This window comes from Halichoerus grypus, chromosome 4, assembly GCF_964656455.1.
Source record: "Halichoerus grypus chromosome 4, mHalGry1.hap1.1, whole genome shotgun sequence".
In the NCBI taxonomy this organism is placed as follows: Eukaryota; Metazoa; Chordata; class Mammalia; order Carnivora; family Phocidae; genus Halichoerus; species Halichoerus grypus.
Window position 1 is genome coordinate 77,931,733 of NC_135715.1, and position 19,357 is coordinate 77,951,089.

General features: G+C 34.9%; 1 protein-coding gene across 3 annotated transcripts in view; it reads left to right on the plus strand.

Annotated features, from left to right (window-relative positions):
* Positions 1 to 19,357, plus strand: part of MICU2 (mitochondrial calcium uptake 2) — a 166,635-nt gene that overhangs the window by 98,621 nt on the left and 48,657 nt on the right. For all 3 annotated transcript variants that reach the window (XM_078070572.1, XM_078070574.1, XM_078070573.1), the window contains 2 exons: positions 88 to 135; positions 1,322 to 1,404. In XM_078070572.1, the coding sequence (XP_077926698.1) occupies positions 88 to 135; positions 1,322 to 1,404 (131 nt within the window). The remainder of the gene's footprint in view (positions 1 to 87; positions 136 to 1,321; positions 1,405 to 19,357) is intronic.

Here is a 19,357-nt window from a genome sequence, read left to right on the forward strand (position 1 = left end):
AATTAGGTGAAGTTTCCATATAGTATCTATATATGATTACTTCTAAACCTTCTAAAACTTACCTTCTGATGTTTTTATCTCTTTCAGGACTAATTTCGTATACTGAGTATCTTTTCTTGCTTACAATCCTCACTAGTAAGTACCCCACAGTTTTTCTCAGTGATCATGTAGAATTCTGTATTCTTACCAAACAAGGTTTTGGAAGTTTGGTATTTATGTCTTTATCATTAAAACGTTATTGCTACCTTAGTTTCTTTTTTTTTTTTACTTTTATTTTATTATGTTATGTTAATCACCATACATTACATCATTAGTTTTTGATGTAGTGTTCCATGATTCATTGTTTGCGTATAAACCCAGTGCTCCACTCAATACGTGCCCTCTTTAATACCAATCACCAGGCTAACCCATCCCCCCACCCCACTCCCAGAATCCTCAGTTTGTTTCTCAGAGTCCATAGTCTCTCATGCTACCTTAGTTTCTATATCAACAAAATGATACTGTTGGATTAGATTAGCCCTTGTACTTCCTTTGTACTGTGGCTCCCCATAACTCTGTCTCCTTAAAAGACTTGTTGAACAGAAGAGAATCAGACTTAGCCTTCACATGTTAAAAAACCCTTATCAGACATTCTTCAAAATTCCTCATCGGTACTCTTGAGACTGGTCATGAAAATCAAGGAAAGAATGAGAAACTTTCACAACTTGGAGCAGAGTAAGGAGACCTAACAACTAAATGCAACATGGTTTCTTGTATTTGATCCTAAAGTAGAAAAAATAGCATTAGTGGAAAAACTTGAAATCCAAATAAAGTCTGTAGTTCAGTTTAAAATGCTATTACCAGTGTTAATTTCTCAGTTTTGACAATGATACTGTAGTTATAGAAGATGTTAACATTAGAGGAAGCTGGCTGAAGAGTATATGAGAACTCACCATACTATATTTACATTTCTTAGGTCTAAAATTATTTCAAAATAAAAAATTTTTTAAAACCCTACTCTGAGGGAAATAAAGAGTAATAATCAGTATGAAAATAGCCAAGTTACTATAAGAATATAGGAAAGCCCCTGGTAGAGTTAAAGAAATAAGTTCTCAAATTAATTTTGCTTTGAAAAGCAGAGCACTTAATAGTAGAACAGCACAGCTGTGAAAATATATCAGCCTTTGAAAATTATTATAATAAGAAAAGATCATTTTTTCTCTGTTTAGGCACTCATATAATAGTTTCTAGAAGTTTTTTCAAATTTGAAGACCTATAGATCAGTAAATAATTTGCATTTCACCAACATTTCAGTAACTATTCACTTTTCACTTAATTACAGAACCTCATACTGGGTTTCATGTTGCTTTTAAAATGCTGGATGCAGATGGTAATGAGATGGTTGAGAAAAAGGAATTTTTTAAGGTAAGCAGATTCTACTTATTTTTAGTTTATCATAAAACACTTGGATGCTTGTGTGATTTTATATTTCCATAAAAATTAAAATTATATCCACGGCTTACATATGAAATGTCAAGAAATCATTTATATATTCAAAAGTGTTAAATTTTCCATAATACAATGGAGGAAACTGTTAAGGGACAGAGCATAATATTCCTATGGGAGAAATGACCTTATGCATCTGCATTTTTTAGGGTTTTATTTTTATGATTTCGGCAGATAATACAATAGAAAGGGCCTCATAGATATGTTCAGAATTATTTTTATACACCCCTACCCCCAATAAAGGAGTAAGAAATATTAAAACTTAAGCCTTCATAAAGAATAGGGGGGAAAATGAAAAAGCTACAAATAGGTATAAATGGGTGCAGATTTTCCAGGAATTTGCTAAAACTAATATTTGAAAAGCTGAAAATCTGTTTAAATGAAAATACGTTTCCAAGACAACTCTAAGACATAAAACCAGTAAATTTCACTCCATTCCAAGAATGTTGATGATAATATTAAAAAATACCTCTGCACATAAACTGTTGGGTATGTGCCAGAGTTAAATGTTTTTAATGTATTAGAGTGTTTTGTGGAGAAAAAAATAGAACATGTAGATAAGTATATAACACAGCATTTGGTACATACTAACTTCTTAGAACTACCATTGATAATTACTGATTACATACATAAATGACTACTTCATGACTTTTTTTTAAAAAGTCTTTCAGATGTGAAGCAAATGGATCTCTCTTATATTGCTGGTGGGAATGTGAAATGATATACACATTTTGGAAAACAAAATTGGCAGCTTCTTAATGTATACTCAGCATATGACGAGGCAGTTCCACTTCTATGTATTTAGTCAAAGAAAAGAAAACATATGTTCATCCAAAGACCCGTATGGGAATATTCATAACAATTTTATTCATAATAGTTCCAAACTGGAAACAACCTAAGTGTTCATCAAGTGACTAGGTAAACAAATTGTATCCATACGATAGAATACTACTCAGAAATAAAAAGGAACAAATTACCAGTAAGTACAACAACATGGATGAATCTAAGTGAAGGAAAAAGTGTACATACAGTGTGATTCCTTTGATATGAAACTCTAGAAAAGGAACATATCTATACTAACAGAAAGCAGATCATTGGTTGCCTGGGGCTGAGAGGGAGTAAGGAATTGACTGCAAATTGACTGCAGTTTCCATGAGGGAATCTCCTGAAGTGCTGGAAATATTTTAGACCTTGATTAGGATGGTAGTGACATGGGTGTATAAATTTGTTACAACTCATCAGACTGTATATTTAAACAAGTGCATTTTACTGTATATGAATTATACCTCAGTAAACACCTTTGACAAGGTTTCATTCCACAGGCTTTGCCAATTTAATTACTGAGATATTTGGTTTTTATATACAAGAAACTGTCTTAAAGGCTAGAAACAAATGACATAGCAAAAGGTTCCAACCAGAGAATAAATTTATAAAACAGTGGGATCCAATAAAAAGTAGGCTTATTTAACATTTTAGAAATTATCTGGAAGAGGGTATAAAGAGTATATAAATCTAAGCATGTGGGGGAAACTAAGGTAAATGACATGAACATCTATGTGAGTGGACAATAAAGTAGCAGATGCAGTTCTCAGCGTTTTAGCTTAAAGTGTAGTAGAACCCATCTTACTCAATGTGGCCACTATCAGTAGTTCAATTAATTTAAAGAATCTGTTAAAGGGAGAATAATTTTTAAAAATAAAGATACCTGAATAACAGACATTTTAATTAACTTAAATAAATGCATATCCATTTTAGAACCAAGGTCTTTGTTTTTTTAAGATTTTATTTATTTGAGAGAAAGTGAGAGCGTGCGCGCATGCACAGAGGGAGAGTGAGAAAGGAGAAGCAGACTTCCTGATGAGCAGAGAGCCCGACGCGGGGTTCGATCCCAGGACCCCGAGATTATGACCTGAGCCAAAGCAGACGCTTAACCAACTGAGCCACCCAGGTGTCCCAGAACCAAGGTCTTTTCTTTCAAGTGGAGCCACTGATTGAAATTACCTATTTTTCTTGCCTACGTATGTCCATAATTTATCATCTGCATTTTCCAGTTTGTTTTCTTTAAATCCAGAAAAAATGTAAAGACAGGTCTGAAGCAGTCTGAATGTAGGATCCTTTAAGATCTTTGTGATTTTTCCCACTCTTTACAGTCTTACCCTAATTAGAAGCAACTTTTTTCTTTAGCAGTGTGCCTTAATAACTCTAAAGTATTCCTCCTTCCTTTTTTACTGAAGCAACTCTTTTCAGACTCATTTTTCATTGACATAAATATTTGCATTATTGCAAGTGGAACACACACACCACCACCACGACCACCACCACCCCCTCCCCATGTTTAACCAAGGCTCATAAACTCAAAGAATCAAGCTTTCCATCAGAACAGGAACAGGTGCAGGATATCCCATCGTGCTTTCCTTGACATTGCAGTTTCTAATGGGATCTGGCAGCTGCAGGTGGTACTGGCTCACATATTTCAGGGTGTTGGCAGATTCAAGAGACTAAATTTTATGCTTTTATATTTGCAGTTTATATCACCATTCAGGAAAAAAATTTACACAGTCTCTGTGCTTAATGCTTCCATTTCAGGCTCTTCTGATTTTTCACCAAATTTACTTTCTTTGAAGCTACATTCTCACCTAAGCCAAAAAGGAAGACCAGTGTCCCAGTGTCCCCATGTAGTTAACTTCTCCTGCATCAGGGCGCCTGGGTGGCTCAGTCGGTTAAGCGTCTGCCTTTGGTTCAGGTCGTGATACCAGAGTTCTGGGATTGAGCCCCGCATTGGGCTCCCTGCTCAGCAGGGAGCCCACTTCTCCATCTCCCTCTGCCACTCCCCCTACTTGTGCGCTTGCTCTCTCTCTCTCTCTCTCTCTCTCTGTCTCTCTCAAATAAATAAATAAAATCTTTAAAAAACAAACAAACTTCTCCAGCTTTCTGGTGTTTCCAGAAAACCCTATTACTTCACAGTAATATTTAATAAAATTAAGTAATTACAGTAACAAGTGCAATGAGTATAATTGGTTTGGAAACACAAAAGACTTAAACTAAGCAAACACTGAGCTTAGCTGCTGAGAGCAGGAGTGTGCAAGCATTCTTGAGATTTGCGAAGAGCTTTCTGTGAATATCTGTCATGGAGTTCTACAGGAGGAGCCGGGAGCATTGATTAATCTGCTGAATTGGTTATGTGGAAGCTGGTTAAGATTTTTTTTACATTTTATTTAAGGAAAAAGAACCCAGTATACAATTATAGGAAATTGAATTCTGGAATATCTAGAAGGTAGTGAGTTCAGCTTAACTGTAGACTAGCCTCAATATTTCAGATCAGTATGTTGGTATAAAATTCCAGAAAGTATCCTAAAACACGTGGAAAACATACCCTCACACCAAAACAGATACCTTTGGATTTTTGTGTGGTTAGGGGCACTTCATGAAACACACAGAACTGAAATAATGGGAGGTGAGAAGCTTCTTTCTGGGGACCCATTTTAAAAATAGGATTCATGGAAAAAAAAAAAAATAGGACTCATGGTGGGGTGCCTGGGTGGCACAGTCATTTAATTGTCCAACTCTTGGTTTCAGCTCAGGTCGCAATCTCAGGGTCATGGGATCAAGCCCTGCACTGGGCTCTGCACACAGTGTGGAGTCTGCTTGAGATTCTCTCTCTCTCTCCCTCTCCCTTTGCCACTCCCCTGTGGTCACGTGCACACACGCACTCTCTCTCTCTCTCTCTCTCTCTCAAATAAATAAATCTTAAAAAAATGGGACTCGTGGAAAGGCAAATACTATATGGTCTTACTTCTGTGTGGACTCTAACAAAAAACCAAGCTCATAGAAAAAGAGATCAGATTTGTAGTTATCAGAGGCAGGGTTGCGGGGAGTAGGAATAGGAGGAAGGTGGTCAAAAGGTACAAACTTCCAGTTAGAAGATAAATAAGTACTAGGAGTGTAATGTGCAACATGACAACCATAGTTAACACTTCTGTGTGATACATAGGAAAGTGGTTGAAAGAGTAACTCCTGGGAGTTCTCATGACAAGGAGAAAACTTTTTTTTTTTGCTTTTGCTTTTTATTGCATGTGTATGAGATGATAGATACTAACTAAACTTACTGCAGTAATCATTTCAGAATACATGTAAGTCAAACCATCATGCTTGTACACCTTATGTCAGTTATATCCCAATGCAACTGGAAAAAGATAGGACTCGTGGACTGTTAACATACTAGAAGGATTAATGATCAAAGTCTATAAAGCCATAAAATAACAAATTTTCCAACACAAACTGAGGAAGACATCTTGCTGAAACCTGTTAGGACAGAGGTCAGAATTTATAGGAGTAACATTAATACTTAGTTGGCAGTGTCAGACAATGAAATGTTTTATATAAATGATTTTTTAAATTGAGGTTTACCTTTTTAACATGATTAAATTTTTAACATTTGTAACTCTTTGATAAGCCCTCCAAGAATATATATATATATTTCCCTGTCTTTTCAAAGTGTTATAATGTGCATAATTTATCCTTTATTTTTTGACAGCTTAGGATTATCATTATGAAGGTCAGTTTCATCGTGATGGGCTAGTTAGATTTTTAGAGTCTATTAAGGGCATGAGTTACTTACCCTTACACTGAATGGCCTTAGACTTTCATGCTTTTAATTTGTATTTCTGATTTTTGTCCTCATTGTTAGGAATAATACTAGTTCATTATCACTGGTATCAGTGAGAATGAACAGTTGATCTTGAATACATGATGAAGTAATAATGTTGGGATATTAATTCATGTTCATCTGTTTCTTTTTACTTTTTTAAATGTGGCTACTAGAAAACTTAAAACGACTTATGTAGCTCTATTATATTTCTGTTGGACAGCACTGCTTTAGAATATATAACACTATAAATTCTGAGAAATCTTCATAAATATTTTATTACATGTCCCTCATGACAGTTGTTTCAAGTGCTGAAAAAGATCTTTCTTGTGGGTTTGCAACTTAAGTAAGAAAGCTGGAGAGTTCCAGAGGATTGAAGTTGCCTGACGTATACCTCTGGATACATCAAGTTTCACTTACTGTTCAGAAAAACAGGTAGTAATCTTACAGGATTCACTTTCTCAAAGTGGTAGAAGTTAAAAGTAACAGAAAGCTATAGAGAAAACTATGTGACTGCTTAAAGAATATTTGGAAGGTTTCATGAATTCAAACATGTTATATGTAAGAGATATGGGTTTGAAAAAATAGAAATTGTTTCATTACATCATTGTGAATAAATGTTAGCAAATCTGCTTGTTACCAAAGGAGTAGTATGGATAAAGTTTACCATCGTAGAGCAACTAGTTTATGAAAGCAGCCTGGAATTCTGCCGAGAAGTTGAAGGTACTTGTGAATAGACAAAATGGAAAAAAAAAAAAAAAAACAAGCATTTCCAGATATCATGGCTCTTACTCAGGACCTCAGGTTAAAAAATACTCAAAAAGCAAGCAGGAAAGGAAATACAAGATAGTCATCATAAATTTATCTTCAAATTCCATTTCATTCAGGCTAAGGAAAGCAAAAATAACCATAATGCTCTATTTAGCATCAACATTGATTAAATAACCATTATTAATGGTCTCTTGGGGAAACAAACTTTATAAAATATAGACCACTGTAAAAGCATTGTTGTTGTTCTTGTGTGGTTGGAATGTGAACAGAGACACCTAAGAGGCAGAATCCCCAAATGTGAACTGTACACTGCTGTCAGGAGAAACCAGCAGGCAGTTCTGGAGATAATAGCGCTTCAGTGTTCAAAAATTCATCTCTGACCACAGTATGAAAAGGGAATTAATAGAGAAGAGATTGGAGGCAGGAAGTTTGTTAAGCTTCAGAGTAGTCCAATTTACAACTGTGAGTGAAAAGTAGAAAGTATAATTGAGACATGCTATGGAATAGGCTCTGTAGAACCTGGTTTCTGACAGGATTGGAGAGATGAGGGAAAAGGAGAAATCAGTGGTCACTCCTTTTTCCAGCCAGCCTAACTAGGAATAATGATAGTACTAACTGATCTAAGAGAAAATAAGACTACTTCTTATTGAGGATTGGTTATGTTCAACATAATGTTACATTATTGAATCTTCCTTAACTCTGAGCTTGGAAATGTTGACCTTTATAAGCTGTTGGGACACCCTGTAGAGATAGACGAGTGTAACAAGCAACTGTCTGGAGATAAGAATGTAGCCAGGATTAGGAAGCATCCTGATAGAGGTGATAATTAAGTCAAGAGAGTATGTGACCTAAAGGGTAGAATGTAGATTGAAGAGGGATAAGATCAGAGTCTTGGAAAACAGTTGCATTCAAGAGGTCAAAATGAGACTGAGAAGCCAAAGAATGAAATTGAGAAGGAGCAGAGTATCAGAGAAGTAAGAAGAAAGCCCAGAGAATGCAGGATGGTGGAATCTAGGGAAGAAAAGAGCAACAGTGAGGAAGTGTTTAATATCAAACTCTTTAAAAGTAATCAAGTAGGATAGCGACAGAGTAGAAAACTCCTTAAATTTTGTAGGTCTTTGGGAACTATTTCAGAAGCACTTGGAAAAGAGTAGTAGAGACTAGTGCCACAGAGCAAAAGGCTAAAGAGGAGTGGGTAAAAAATGCAAAATCAATGGCAGTAGAAAAAAATGACTCTTCTGAGATGCTTGATGTTTAAGGAAGGAAATTAATTTGCTACTAGTTTAAGGTAGAAAACCTATCTGTCTGCACAAGTAGGACCTGAAATACCAGTGCGATAAGTCGTAAGGTACCATTACATCCTACCTAACTCCATCTGCCTCAGGTATAAGAAAAGGATATAGTTAAGATTGTTATTCAAGTTGAGGCTAATGGTTATGAAAAGGGTATTCTACATGAAGATAAAATTCTATTATGCAAATTAAACTGTTAGAGTGTGCACAAACCATAATTCCCTCAGACCTGGATGAACTTGCTTTTATTTCTAGCGGTCACAAAGCATAGGGAACCAAATCTTAGAAGTACTTTATCCACTATATATACCTCCCTAGATTTATTCGTAAAGTTGGAGGTAATTTTATAAAGTGGACATAATAGAGCCTCTGGTTATATCACTGTCATACTTACCAAACCAAAGTTCTGTTTTACTATTCTAATATTTGATGATAATCAAGTCTGAATAGACAAAGCCTGTAAAGGAGACACTGAACATGAAACTGAAAAAAGGCAATAGAGGGTATGTTGTTTTTCTCTTTGTTGTCTTCAGGTCTCTTCTCACATTGAAGCATAGAGTTTCCTACTGCAAGAGACTAGGCATGTCTCTTTTACTGCATATACAGCCTCTATCCCTGAAATTGTTGAGCATATCTACTTTAAAAGTTTTCAGATACTTTTTCTCAAAATTACTTAACATGCTGAATTTATGGAATACTTTCTGAATACGACAATTTTTTCCTTAAATGTTTAGAAAATTCTTAGATGATCAACTCATGAATTAAGAAAACAAGAAAAAAAGCATGTTAGGATATGCCACTGATTCTTTTTTTTTTAAGTGTAGGATTATAAAGGTCAACCTTCTAAGCTGATACAAGGTTCTTTATGCTGATCATAGAAATAAAACAGTAAACTTGATAACTCATGAAGCATGATATAGTCAATTTAAAATAACAACATGGAGAAGATGGGGGTGTAGAAAGACCCTAAACTCACTTCCTCCCATGTATACACCAAATCTATAACTACATATGGATCAGTTCCCTCTGAAAAAGACCTGAAAACTAGTTAAACACCTCCTCCACACCAAAGGATAAAAAGGCCACATGGAAACAGATAAGAGAGTTAGAGACGTGTTCTTACAAAAAAAAAAAAACCTTACCCCCAGCATGGTAACCCACAAGTGGGAGAGATCTTACAAATAAGAATGTATTCCTGAAGAATAAGGGGTTGAAGCCCCACATCAGGCATCCCAACTCCAACTCTTGAAAGTTACAGAGATGAGGCCCAAAATAACCAGCTTTGAAAACCAATGGGACTTACATCCAGGAGACCCAAAGAGCTGTAGAAAACTGAGACTCTAGTCTTAATAGACTCATACACAGACTCACCCTTGGATTCAGTACTTAAGCATCAGGTTAAAAAGTGCTTAGGCCATATGTAAAGAAAATTCATTGGCTAATCTTAAAGCATCTGCTGGAGGACCACGGGTCTGCTAGAACTCTCTCAATAATGGAGGTGCTCACAAGCACCATTTTTTCAGTCCCATTTCACCTTGCTACTGCTGTTTGCCCCACCCATGCACTCTCCCATGGCCTAGCCCTTCTAAACCCAGCAGTGGGCTTGTCCTACCATGCCAAATTGACAGGTATGTGCAGTCCACACAAGGGATGCCCGTTAAATGCCTGGCTCTGGTGGCCAGGGAGCATTGCATTTCTAGGCCCCACATGACTGAAACAATTGAAGGGACAATTCTTGGCAGGCTACCACCCCCAGGGCACTGCATAAACAGCAATTGAAACACATTCCCTGTCTTCCTATGACCACTCCATCAAGGTGGAGATACAGCTGTTTTGCCTCATACATAGAAACAAATACAGAGTCAAACAAAATGAAAAAACAGAGGAATGTGTTCCAGATGAAAGAACAAGATAAAACCCCAGAAAAACACCTTAACGAAATGGAGATAAGTAATTTACCTGATAAAATGTTAAAGTAATGGTCATAAATATGCTTGCCTATCTTGTGAGAAGAATGGATGAGTACAGAGTGAACTTCAACAGAGACAGAAGATATAGGAAAGTTCTAGACGGAAGTCACAGAGCTGAAGAGCACCATAACTGAACCGGGGAATACACTAGAGGGGTTCAAAGCAGACTAGATGAAGAAAGGATGAGTGACCTGAAAGACAGGACAGTGGAACTCACCCAAACAAAGCAGCAAAAAGAAGAAAAAAGAATGTTAAAAAGTAAAGATAGTTTAAGGGACCTATGGGACAACAGAACCAACATTCGCATTTAGGAGTCCCAAAGAGAAGTGCAAGATCAAGGGAACATAAAATTTATTTGAAAAAATAATGGCTTAAAACTTCAGTAACCTGGGGAAGGAAACAAACATCCAGTTCCAGGAAGCACAAAGAGTTCTAAATAAGATGAACCCAAAGGTATCCACAAGACAGATTATTGTTGAAATGTCAAAATTTGAAGACAGGGAGAATCATAAAGCACCAAGAGAAAAACAGCTTGTATGTACAAGGGAAACCCCATAGGACTGTCAGCAGATTTTTAAGCAGAAACTTTACAGGCCAGAAGGGAATGACGTGATATTCAAAGTGCCAAAAGCAAAAAACTTTCAACCAAGCATACTTTACTCAGTGAAGTTATCATTCAGAATTGAAGGAAAGATAAAGAATTTTCTTTTTTTTTTTAAGATTTTATTTATTTGTCAGAGAGAGAGCACAAGCAGGAGGAGTGGCAGGCAGAAGGAGAAGAAGCCTCCCTGCTGAGTGGGGAGCCTGATGCGGAACTCGATCCCAGGACCCTGGGATCATGACCTGAGCCGAAGGCAGCTGCTTAACCAACTGAGCCACCAAGGTGTCCCGGAAAGATAAAGAATTTTCAAAACAAGCAAAAACTAAAGGAGTTCACTACCACTAAACTGGCCTTACAAGAAATTTTAAGGGATTTCTTTAATCTGAAAAGAAAGGGAACTAATTAGTAAGAAGAAAACATAAAAGTAAAAATTTCAGTGGTAAATGTAAATATATAACAAAGACAATAGACTAATCACTTAAAATGCTGGCATGAAGGTTAAAAGAAAAAATTAGTAAAAAAAATAACTAAATAACTATAACTACAATTAGTTAATGGATATACAAAATAAAATGATGTGTAATGTGACATCAAAAATGTAAACTGCAAGGGGAGGGTAGTAAAAATGTAAATTTTTAGAATTCAGTCTTAACTTGATAATCAATATAAAATATGTTGATAGCAGTATAAAATTTATATATATATAAAATATATATAAAGGTTGATATGTGTAAGCCTCTTGGTAACCACAAAGCAAAAATCTGTGGTAGATTAAGACAATGAGAATGGAATCTAAACATAACACAAAAAAAGGGCATAAGACCACAAGGGAAGAGAGCAAGAGAAGAAGAAAGAAACAAAAGAAGAACTACAAAACAGCCAAAAAACAATCAACAAAATGGCAGTACGTAAGTACCTATCTATAATTACTTTAAACATAAATGGACTGAGTTATTAAAAAAAAGACCCATCTATATATTGCCTATAAGAGACTCATTTCAGATCTAAAACAGACTGAAAAGTGAAGAGATGGAAAAAGATATTTCATACAAATGGAAACCAGAAGAAAGCTAGGTAGTTTTACTTACATCAGACAAAATAGACTAGACTTTAAAACGAACTGTGATAAAAGACAAAGATGGGCATTACATAATGATAAAGGGTTCAGTCCAGCAAGAAGATAAAACATTTGTACACTGAACATAGAAGCACCTAAATATATAAAGCAAATATTAACGGGGTGAAAATGACAGCAGTGCAGTAATAGTAGAGGACTTTAATACCCCACTTACATCAGTGGAGAGCTCATCCAGACAGAAGGTCAATAAGTAAACGTCAGCCTTAAACAAAAATTAGACCAGATGGGCTTAATGGATATATACAGATAGTCCATCCAAAAGAAGCAGAATGAATACACATTCTTCTTAAGTGCACATGGAACATTCTCCAGGATATTCTCAAATTTAAGAAGATTGAAATTATATCAAGCATCTTTTCAGGACATTGTGGTATTAAAGAAGAAATCAATCACAAAGAAAACTGGAAAAATCACAAATGTGTAGAGATTGAACAATATGCTACTGAACGACCAATGGGTCAATGAAGAAATTAAAGGAGAAATTTTAAAAAATACCTTGGAAAAAATTTTTAAAAAAATACCTTGAGACAAATGAAAATGAAAATACAAACATAACAAAATCTGTGGGATAAAGCAAAAGCAGTTCTAAGAAGGAACTTTATAGCAATACAGGCCTCTCGTAAGAAACAAGAAAAATCTCAATCTAACTTTGCACCTAAAAGGTCTAGAAAAAACAAATGAAACCCAAAATTTGAAGGAAAAAAATAATTAAAATCAGAGCAGAAATGAAATAGAGACTAAAAAGACAGGAGGTGAAATCAATAAAACTAAGAGCTGGTTCTTTGAAGAGAACTACAGAATTGACAAGCCTTTGGATAGCCTCATCAAGAAAAAAAAGAATCCTCAAATAAATAAAATCAGAAATGAAAGAAGGGAAGTTACATCTGATACCACAGAAATAGAAAGGATCATAAGAGACTTCTATGAAGAATTATACTCCATGAAACTGGACAACTAGAATAAATGGAGAAGTTCCTAGAAACATACTACCTTGATGAAGAAATAGAAAATCTGAATAGATGAATTACCAGTACAGAGATTGAATTAGTTATCAGAAACTTTCCAACAAACAAACGTCCAGGACCAGATGGCTTTACTGGTGAGTTCTACCAAACACTCAAGGAACATTTAATACCTGTACTTCTGAAACTCTTAAAAAATTGAAGAAGAGGGAATGCTTCCAAACTTATTTTACAAGACCAACATTATTCTCATACTAAAACCAAACAAGGACACCGCAAAAAAAAAAAAAAAAAATTATAGGCCAATATCTCCGATGAACATAGATGCAAAAATCCTCAACAAAATATTATCAAACTGTGTTCAATAATACATTAAAAAGAACATATACCATGTTGAAATGGGATTTATTCCAGGGATGCAGGGATGTTTCAGCATCTGTAAATCAGTCAGCATAGTACACCACATCAACGAAATGAAGGATAAAAATCATACAATCCTCTCGACAGATGCAGAAAAAACATTTAACAAAAAACATAAATTTAGGATAAAAAGTCTTTACAAAGTGTGTATAGAGAGACCCTTCCTCAACATAATAAAGGCCATATATTACAAACCCACAGCCAATATCATGCTTAATGGTAAGAAGCTGAAAGGTTTTCCACTAAGATCAGGAATAAGGTAAGGATGCCCATGATTACTATTTTTATTCAACATAGTACTGGAAGTCCTAGCTGGAGCAGTTAGGCAAGAAAAAAGAAATAAAAGGCATCCAAATTAGAAAGGAAGAAGCAAAACTGCCACAATTTGTGAACAACACTATTTTATGTATAGAAAAACCCTAAAGACTCCACCAAAAAGCTGTCAGAACTAACAAACAAATTCAGTAAAGTTGAGAATAAAAAAATCAATGCACAGGAATCTGTTGGTGTTTTTATATACTAACAATGAACTATCAGAAAAATTAAGAAAACAATTCTATTTAAAATTGCATCAAAAAGAATAAAATACCTGGAAATACATTTAACCAAGGAGGTGAAAGAACTGTAATTGAAAACTACAATACATTAATGAAAGGAATTGAAGAAGACACAAATAAATGGAAAAACATTCCATGCTCATGAATTGGAAGAATTAATATTGTTAAAATGTCCATATTACCCAAAGCAATCTATAAATTGAATGCAGTCCCTACCAAAATTCCAGTGACATTTTTCACAGAAATAGAACTGTCCTAAAATTTGTTTGGAGCCACAGAAGATTCCTAAAAGCCAAAGCAATCTTGAAAAAAGAAAAAGCTAGAAGCATCACGCTGCCTGATTTCAAACCATTACAAATCTACAGTATAATATTGGCGTAAAAGCAGACACAAAGACCGATGAGAGAGTATAAAGATCCCAGATATAAAGCCATGCATATATGGTCAATTAAATGATGACAAAGGAGGCAAGAATATACAATTGGGAAAGGACAGTCTCTTCAGTAAATGGTACAGGGAAGACTGGACAGCTATATGCAAAAGAATGAAACTATACCACTCTCTTTCACCACACACAAAATTGACTCAAAATGGATTAAAGACTTGAATATAAGACCAAAACTTATAAAACTTCTAGAAGAAAACATAGGCAGTTAGATCCTTGACATTGCTCTTAGCAATATTTTTTTGGATCTTATCACAAAGACATTGGCAACAAGGCATAAATGGATTGCATCAAACTACAAAGTTTCTGCATGGAAAGGAAACCAACACAATGAAAAGACAGTCTATCGACTGGGAGAAAATATTTGCAAATCATTTACCTGGTAAGAGGTTAATATCCAAAACATGTAAAGAACTCATTCAATTCAACACACAACAAAAGCAAACAATCTGTTTTAGAAAATGAGCAGAGGATCTGAATAAGCTTTTTTCCAAATAAGACATACAGATGAACAACAGACACATGATAAGATGCTCAACATCACTAATTATCAGAAAAACACAAATCTAAACCACAAGGAGTTACCACCTCACACCTGTCAGAGTGGCTATTATCAGGAAGATAAGAAATAACAAGTGTTGGCAAGGATATAGAGAAAGGGAGCTCTTGTGCACTGTTGATGGGAATGTAAATTGGTACAGCCACTATGGAAAACAGTATGGAGGATCTTCAAAAAACTAAAAATAGAACTATCATATGATCCAGCAGTTCTACTTCTGAGTATCCCAAGAAAATGAAAACACTAATTCAAAAAGATACCTGTACCCCTCTGTTTGTCTCAGCATCATTCACTATAGCCAAGATATGGAAACAACTAAAATGTTCATCAGTGGATGAATGGATAAAGAAGTTGTATGTATATGTGATGCAATTTTACTCAGCCATGATAAAGGCAATTTGCCATTTGTGTCAACATGGATGGACCTTTAGGATATGCTTATGCTTAGTGAAATAAGTCAGTCAGAGAAAGACAAATAACATATGATTTTACTTATACATGGAATCTAAAAAAAACAAAACACATGAACAAACAAAACAAAACTCCTAGATGTAGAGAACAGATTGGTGGTTGCCAGAGGAGAGTGGTTAGGGGAGATGAGTAAAATGGGAGAAAGAGATCAAGAGGTACAAACTTTCAGGCATGAGATAAGTAAGTCATGGGTATATGATATATAGCGTGGTGACTATAGTCAATAGCATTGTATTTGCATATTATGTAACAGTATGGTGACAGGGGAAAACTAGATTTGTTGTGGTGATCATTTCATAACATATATAAATATCAGATCATTATGTTGTATACCTGAAATTAATATGTCATATGTCAATTATACCTCAATTTTTTTTTTCCATCATGAGAAGTGTACTTTTTAATCCCCATCTCCTGTTTCCCCCAAGCCCCCACCCACCTCCCCTCTGGTAACCATCATGTGTTAAGAGATTGTTTCTTGGTTTGTCTCTCTCTTTTTTTTTTCCTTTTGCTCATTTCTTTTGTTTCTTAAATTCTACATATGAGTAAGATCATATGTGACCTCAACTTTAAAAATTACAGCATAGAGTAAAAGCTCATTTACATTAATTACTTGAATAATTATTTCATTTCCATGGTCATTATATTAGGAAACCTAAGTATGTAACATCTTATATTTGAAATTTTATTGAACAAACCTAGCAGTTCTTCTCAGATTAGAAGAACATATTTAGGGGCACCTGGATGGCTCAGTCGTTAAGCGTCTGCCTTCACCTCAGGTCATGATCCCAGGGTCCGGGGATCGAGCCCCGCATCGGGCTCCCTGCTCAGCGGGAAGCCTGCTTCTCCCTCTCCCACTCCCCCTGCTTGTGTTCCCTCTCTCGCTGTGTCTCTCTCTGTCAAATAAATAAATAAAATCTTTAAAAAAAAGAAGAAGAAGGACATACTTAAAGGCCATGGGTTTTTTGTTTTGTTTTGTTTTGTTTTGTAGATTATCTGAATGTTTCTCCAGTAAATTTTATTTATTGCTTTTCCTACCATAAGTGCGAATGCATGAGAATAGGTAATGAAAATTACTTTAATACCCAAAACATAGGTATAGCAAAGTGATTTGAACAGCAAATACAAAAGTAATGATGAAATATGTTAATATAAATTCTTTTGGAAATGTCCTAAAATATAAATTGCCTCTGTTGGTTTCTTTTGTGTTATGCAGTACATTCATGTTTTATTAATATCCAGATCTAGAAACTATTGAAGTAATTGCTTACTTCTCTATCCCAAGAACAAGTAAAATAGCAACTATCTGTATAAGCTATTTTCTGTCAGATAATAACAAACAATATAGCGGTGATCAAAGCCAGCAATAGTTAATACATTTAATCTTTACCTTGATAGATGGCACATCTGGTTATTTGGGCTAAGTGCCAGGGTTTTAGTGCAATTTCTTTGAACAATACCTTAATGACATGTCTTTTTACTAGTGTGAATTTCTCCTTAGGTGGTCCTTTTATTTCACACTGATTTCATACTGGCAGAAAGGATTGTGCTCTTAATATAGTAGTGGTATAATTTTATCATGCCAAATATACATGCTAGTGTTATTATTAAGTAAATATAAAAGCCTTCAGTAGATTTATTTTTCTTGATTTGGGGATAATGTTCTTGTTTCAGAATTTAAACTAACATGATTCTGAAAGCAAAAATAAGTTAAATCAATCCTACAAACATTTCTTCATTTTCAGCCTGTAATTGGAAATATGGATCGATATAAATTTAAATAGTCAACTTGGCAGTACTTTTTTAATCATAGAATTTGTATTTGGTGAATGTGTCCTCCTTCTTCTTTTACCACTTATATATTATGACCACTTTACCTTCTTTCTGTTTCTCTCAAAACATCCCTATTTCTTCCACAAACTTTTTCTTCCCTCTGCCTGGAATGTCCTTTCCCCATTCCTTCTGTAGCTTTTACCATTCAGATCTCAGCCCAAATGTCCTGTTCTCACAAAGAACCACACAGAATAAACCTATCTAGCAGTAATCCATACCCAGCAGTCTCAGAATCCTGTTACCCTACTTTTATTTTATCTTAGTATTGTCATACTTTGAAATACTAGTCATATTTGAAATTCTCTTATTTGTTCACTGTTTGTTATCTCTAGACCATTAGAATGTAAGTTTCATGACAGCAAGGATATTATCTGTCCTTAACTGCTATATTCCCAACACTTAGAACAACACTTTCATTACATGATAGGCACTTATTATATTGCTATCATGAATCAGTATCATGTACAGCCATTTTAGAAACTCTTAAAACCAGAGAGTCCTTTTGGCATAAGAGAATACAGTTGACCCTTGAACAACATGGTTTTGAGCTGCACAGGTCCAGTTAGATGCAGATATTTTTATAGTACAGTACTGTAAATGTATTTCCTCTTCCTTATGATTTTCTTAATAACATTTTCTCTTCTCTAGCTTACTTTAATTTAAGAGTACAGTATATAACACACTCCACATACAAAATATGCTTATGTTATCAGTAATGCTTTCAGTCAGCAATAGGCTATTAGTCATTAAGTTTTAGGGGACTCAAAAGTTACACATGGATTTTCGGCTGCACAGGTTCAGCACCCCAACCCCTGTGTTTTTCAAGGGTCAGCTGTGCTAGTATAAAATGTTTATGCTCTTTCAAACGGAGCTTTTACTATAGAACTAAATGTACAGTGCTATAATCTTCAAAGTACATTAAAACCTGCTATAACCCTCTCCCTGAGTACAGACCAAAATGTTTTAGGTAAGACTCTAAGATGACAAGGTTTTTTTTATTCTTATTACTTAAAAATAGAGTATAGTTGACACACAATGTTAACATTAGTTTTAGGTGTACAACATAGTGCTTCGACAGCTCTGTGTTACACTGTGCTCACTCTAAGTATAGTTACCATCTGTCACCCTGCAATGCTATTATGGTACCATTAACTATATTCCCTATGCTTTTATTTTTGTGACTTACTCATTCCGTAACTGGAAGCCTGTATCTCTCACTCGCCTTCACCCATTTTGCCCACTCCACTGACCTCTCCTCTGACAACCATTGATTTGTTCTGTGTATAGGACTGATTCTGCTTTTTGTTTGTTTGTTTATTCATTTGTTTTCTGGGTTCCACATACAATTAAAATCATATGATATTTGTCTTTCTCTGACTTATTTCACTTAGCCTAATATCCTGTAGGTCATCACAAATGGCAAGATCTCACCTTTTTTGTGGCTATGTAATATTCCATATCTTTATCAATTCATCTATGGATGGACACTTAGGTCGCTTCTGTGTCTTGGCTATTGTAAATAATGCAATAAACATAGGGGTCCATATGTCTTTTCATATTAGTGTTTTTGTTTTCTTTGAATACCCAGTGGTGGAATTATTGGATTATGTGTTATTTCTATCTTTAATTTTTTGAGGTACCTCCATACCATTTTACACAGTGGATGTACCAGTTTACATCCCTACCAACAGCGCACAAGAGTTCCTTTTTCTCTGCATCCTTGCCAACATTCGGTATTTCTTAACATGGCAAGCTTTATCTCATACCATACCCACTTGGATAGAACTTTAGGACAGAACGTTGTTCTTCTAAATTCCACACCATATTGGAATAAGCCAATGTTGTAAAAAGCCTCCTAAAAAATTCTCATGTCAATGAACTAATCTTATTTGCTTCGTTTTATTTGTAATTATTCAATGACTGTGAAGATTGTAACAACTATATTAAATGTCATAATAAAAGATATAATTTTTAAAATTTTGTACAAAAACTTACAATCACTATGGATAGCATCTATTTGTATTTTTAAATTGTTATCTGTATGATAAATTTTGAAGAATTTTCAGTACTGGATCTAATTTTAGTACTTTAAGAGGGTCCAAATTACCAGTGTTAAAAATGAAAAAGAAGTATCACCACAGATTCTGCAAATATCAGAAGGATTGAAATGGAATATTGTGAACAGCTTATTCATATGTGACTGTAAAT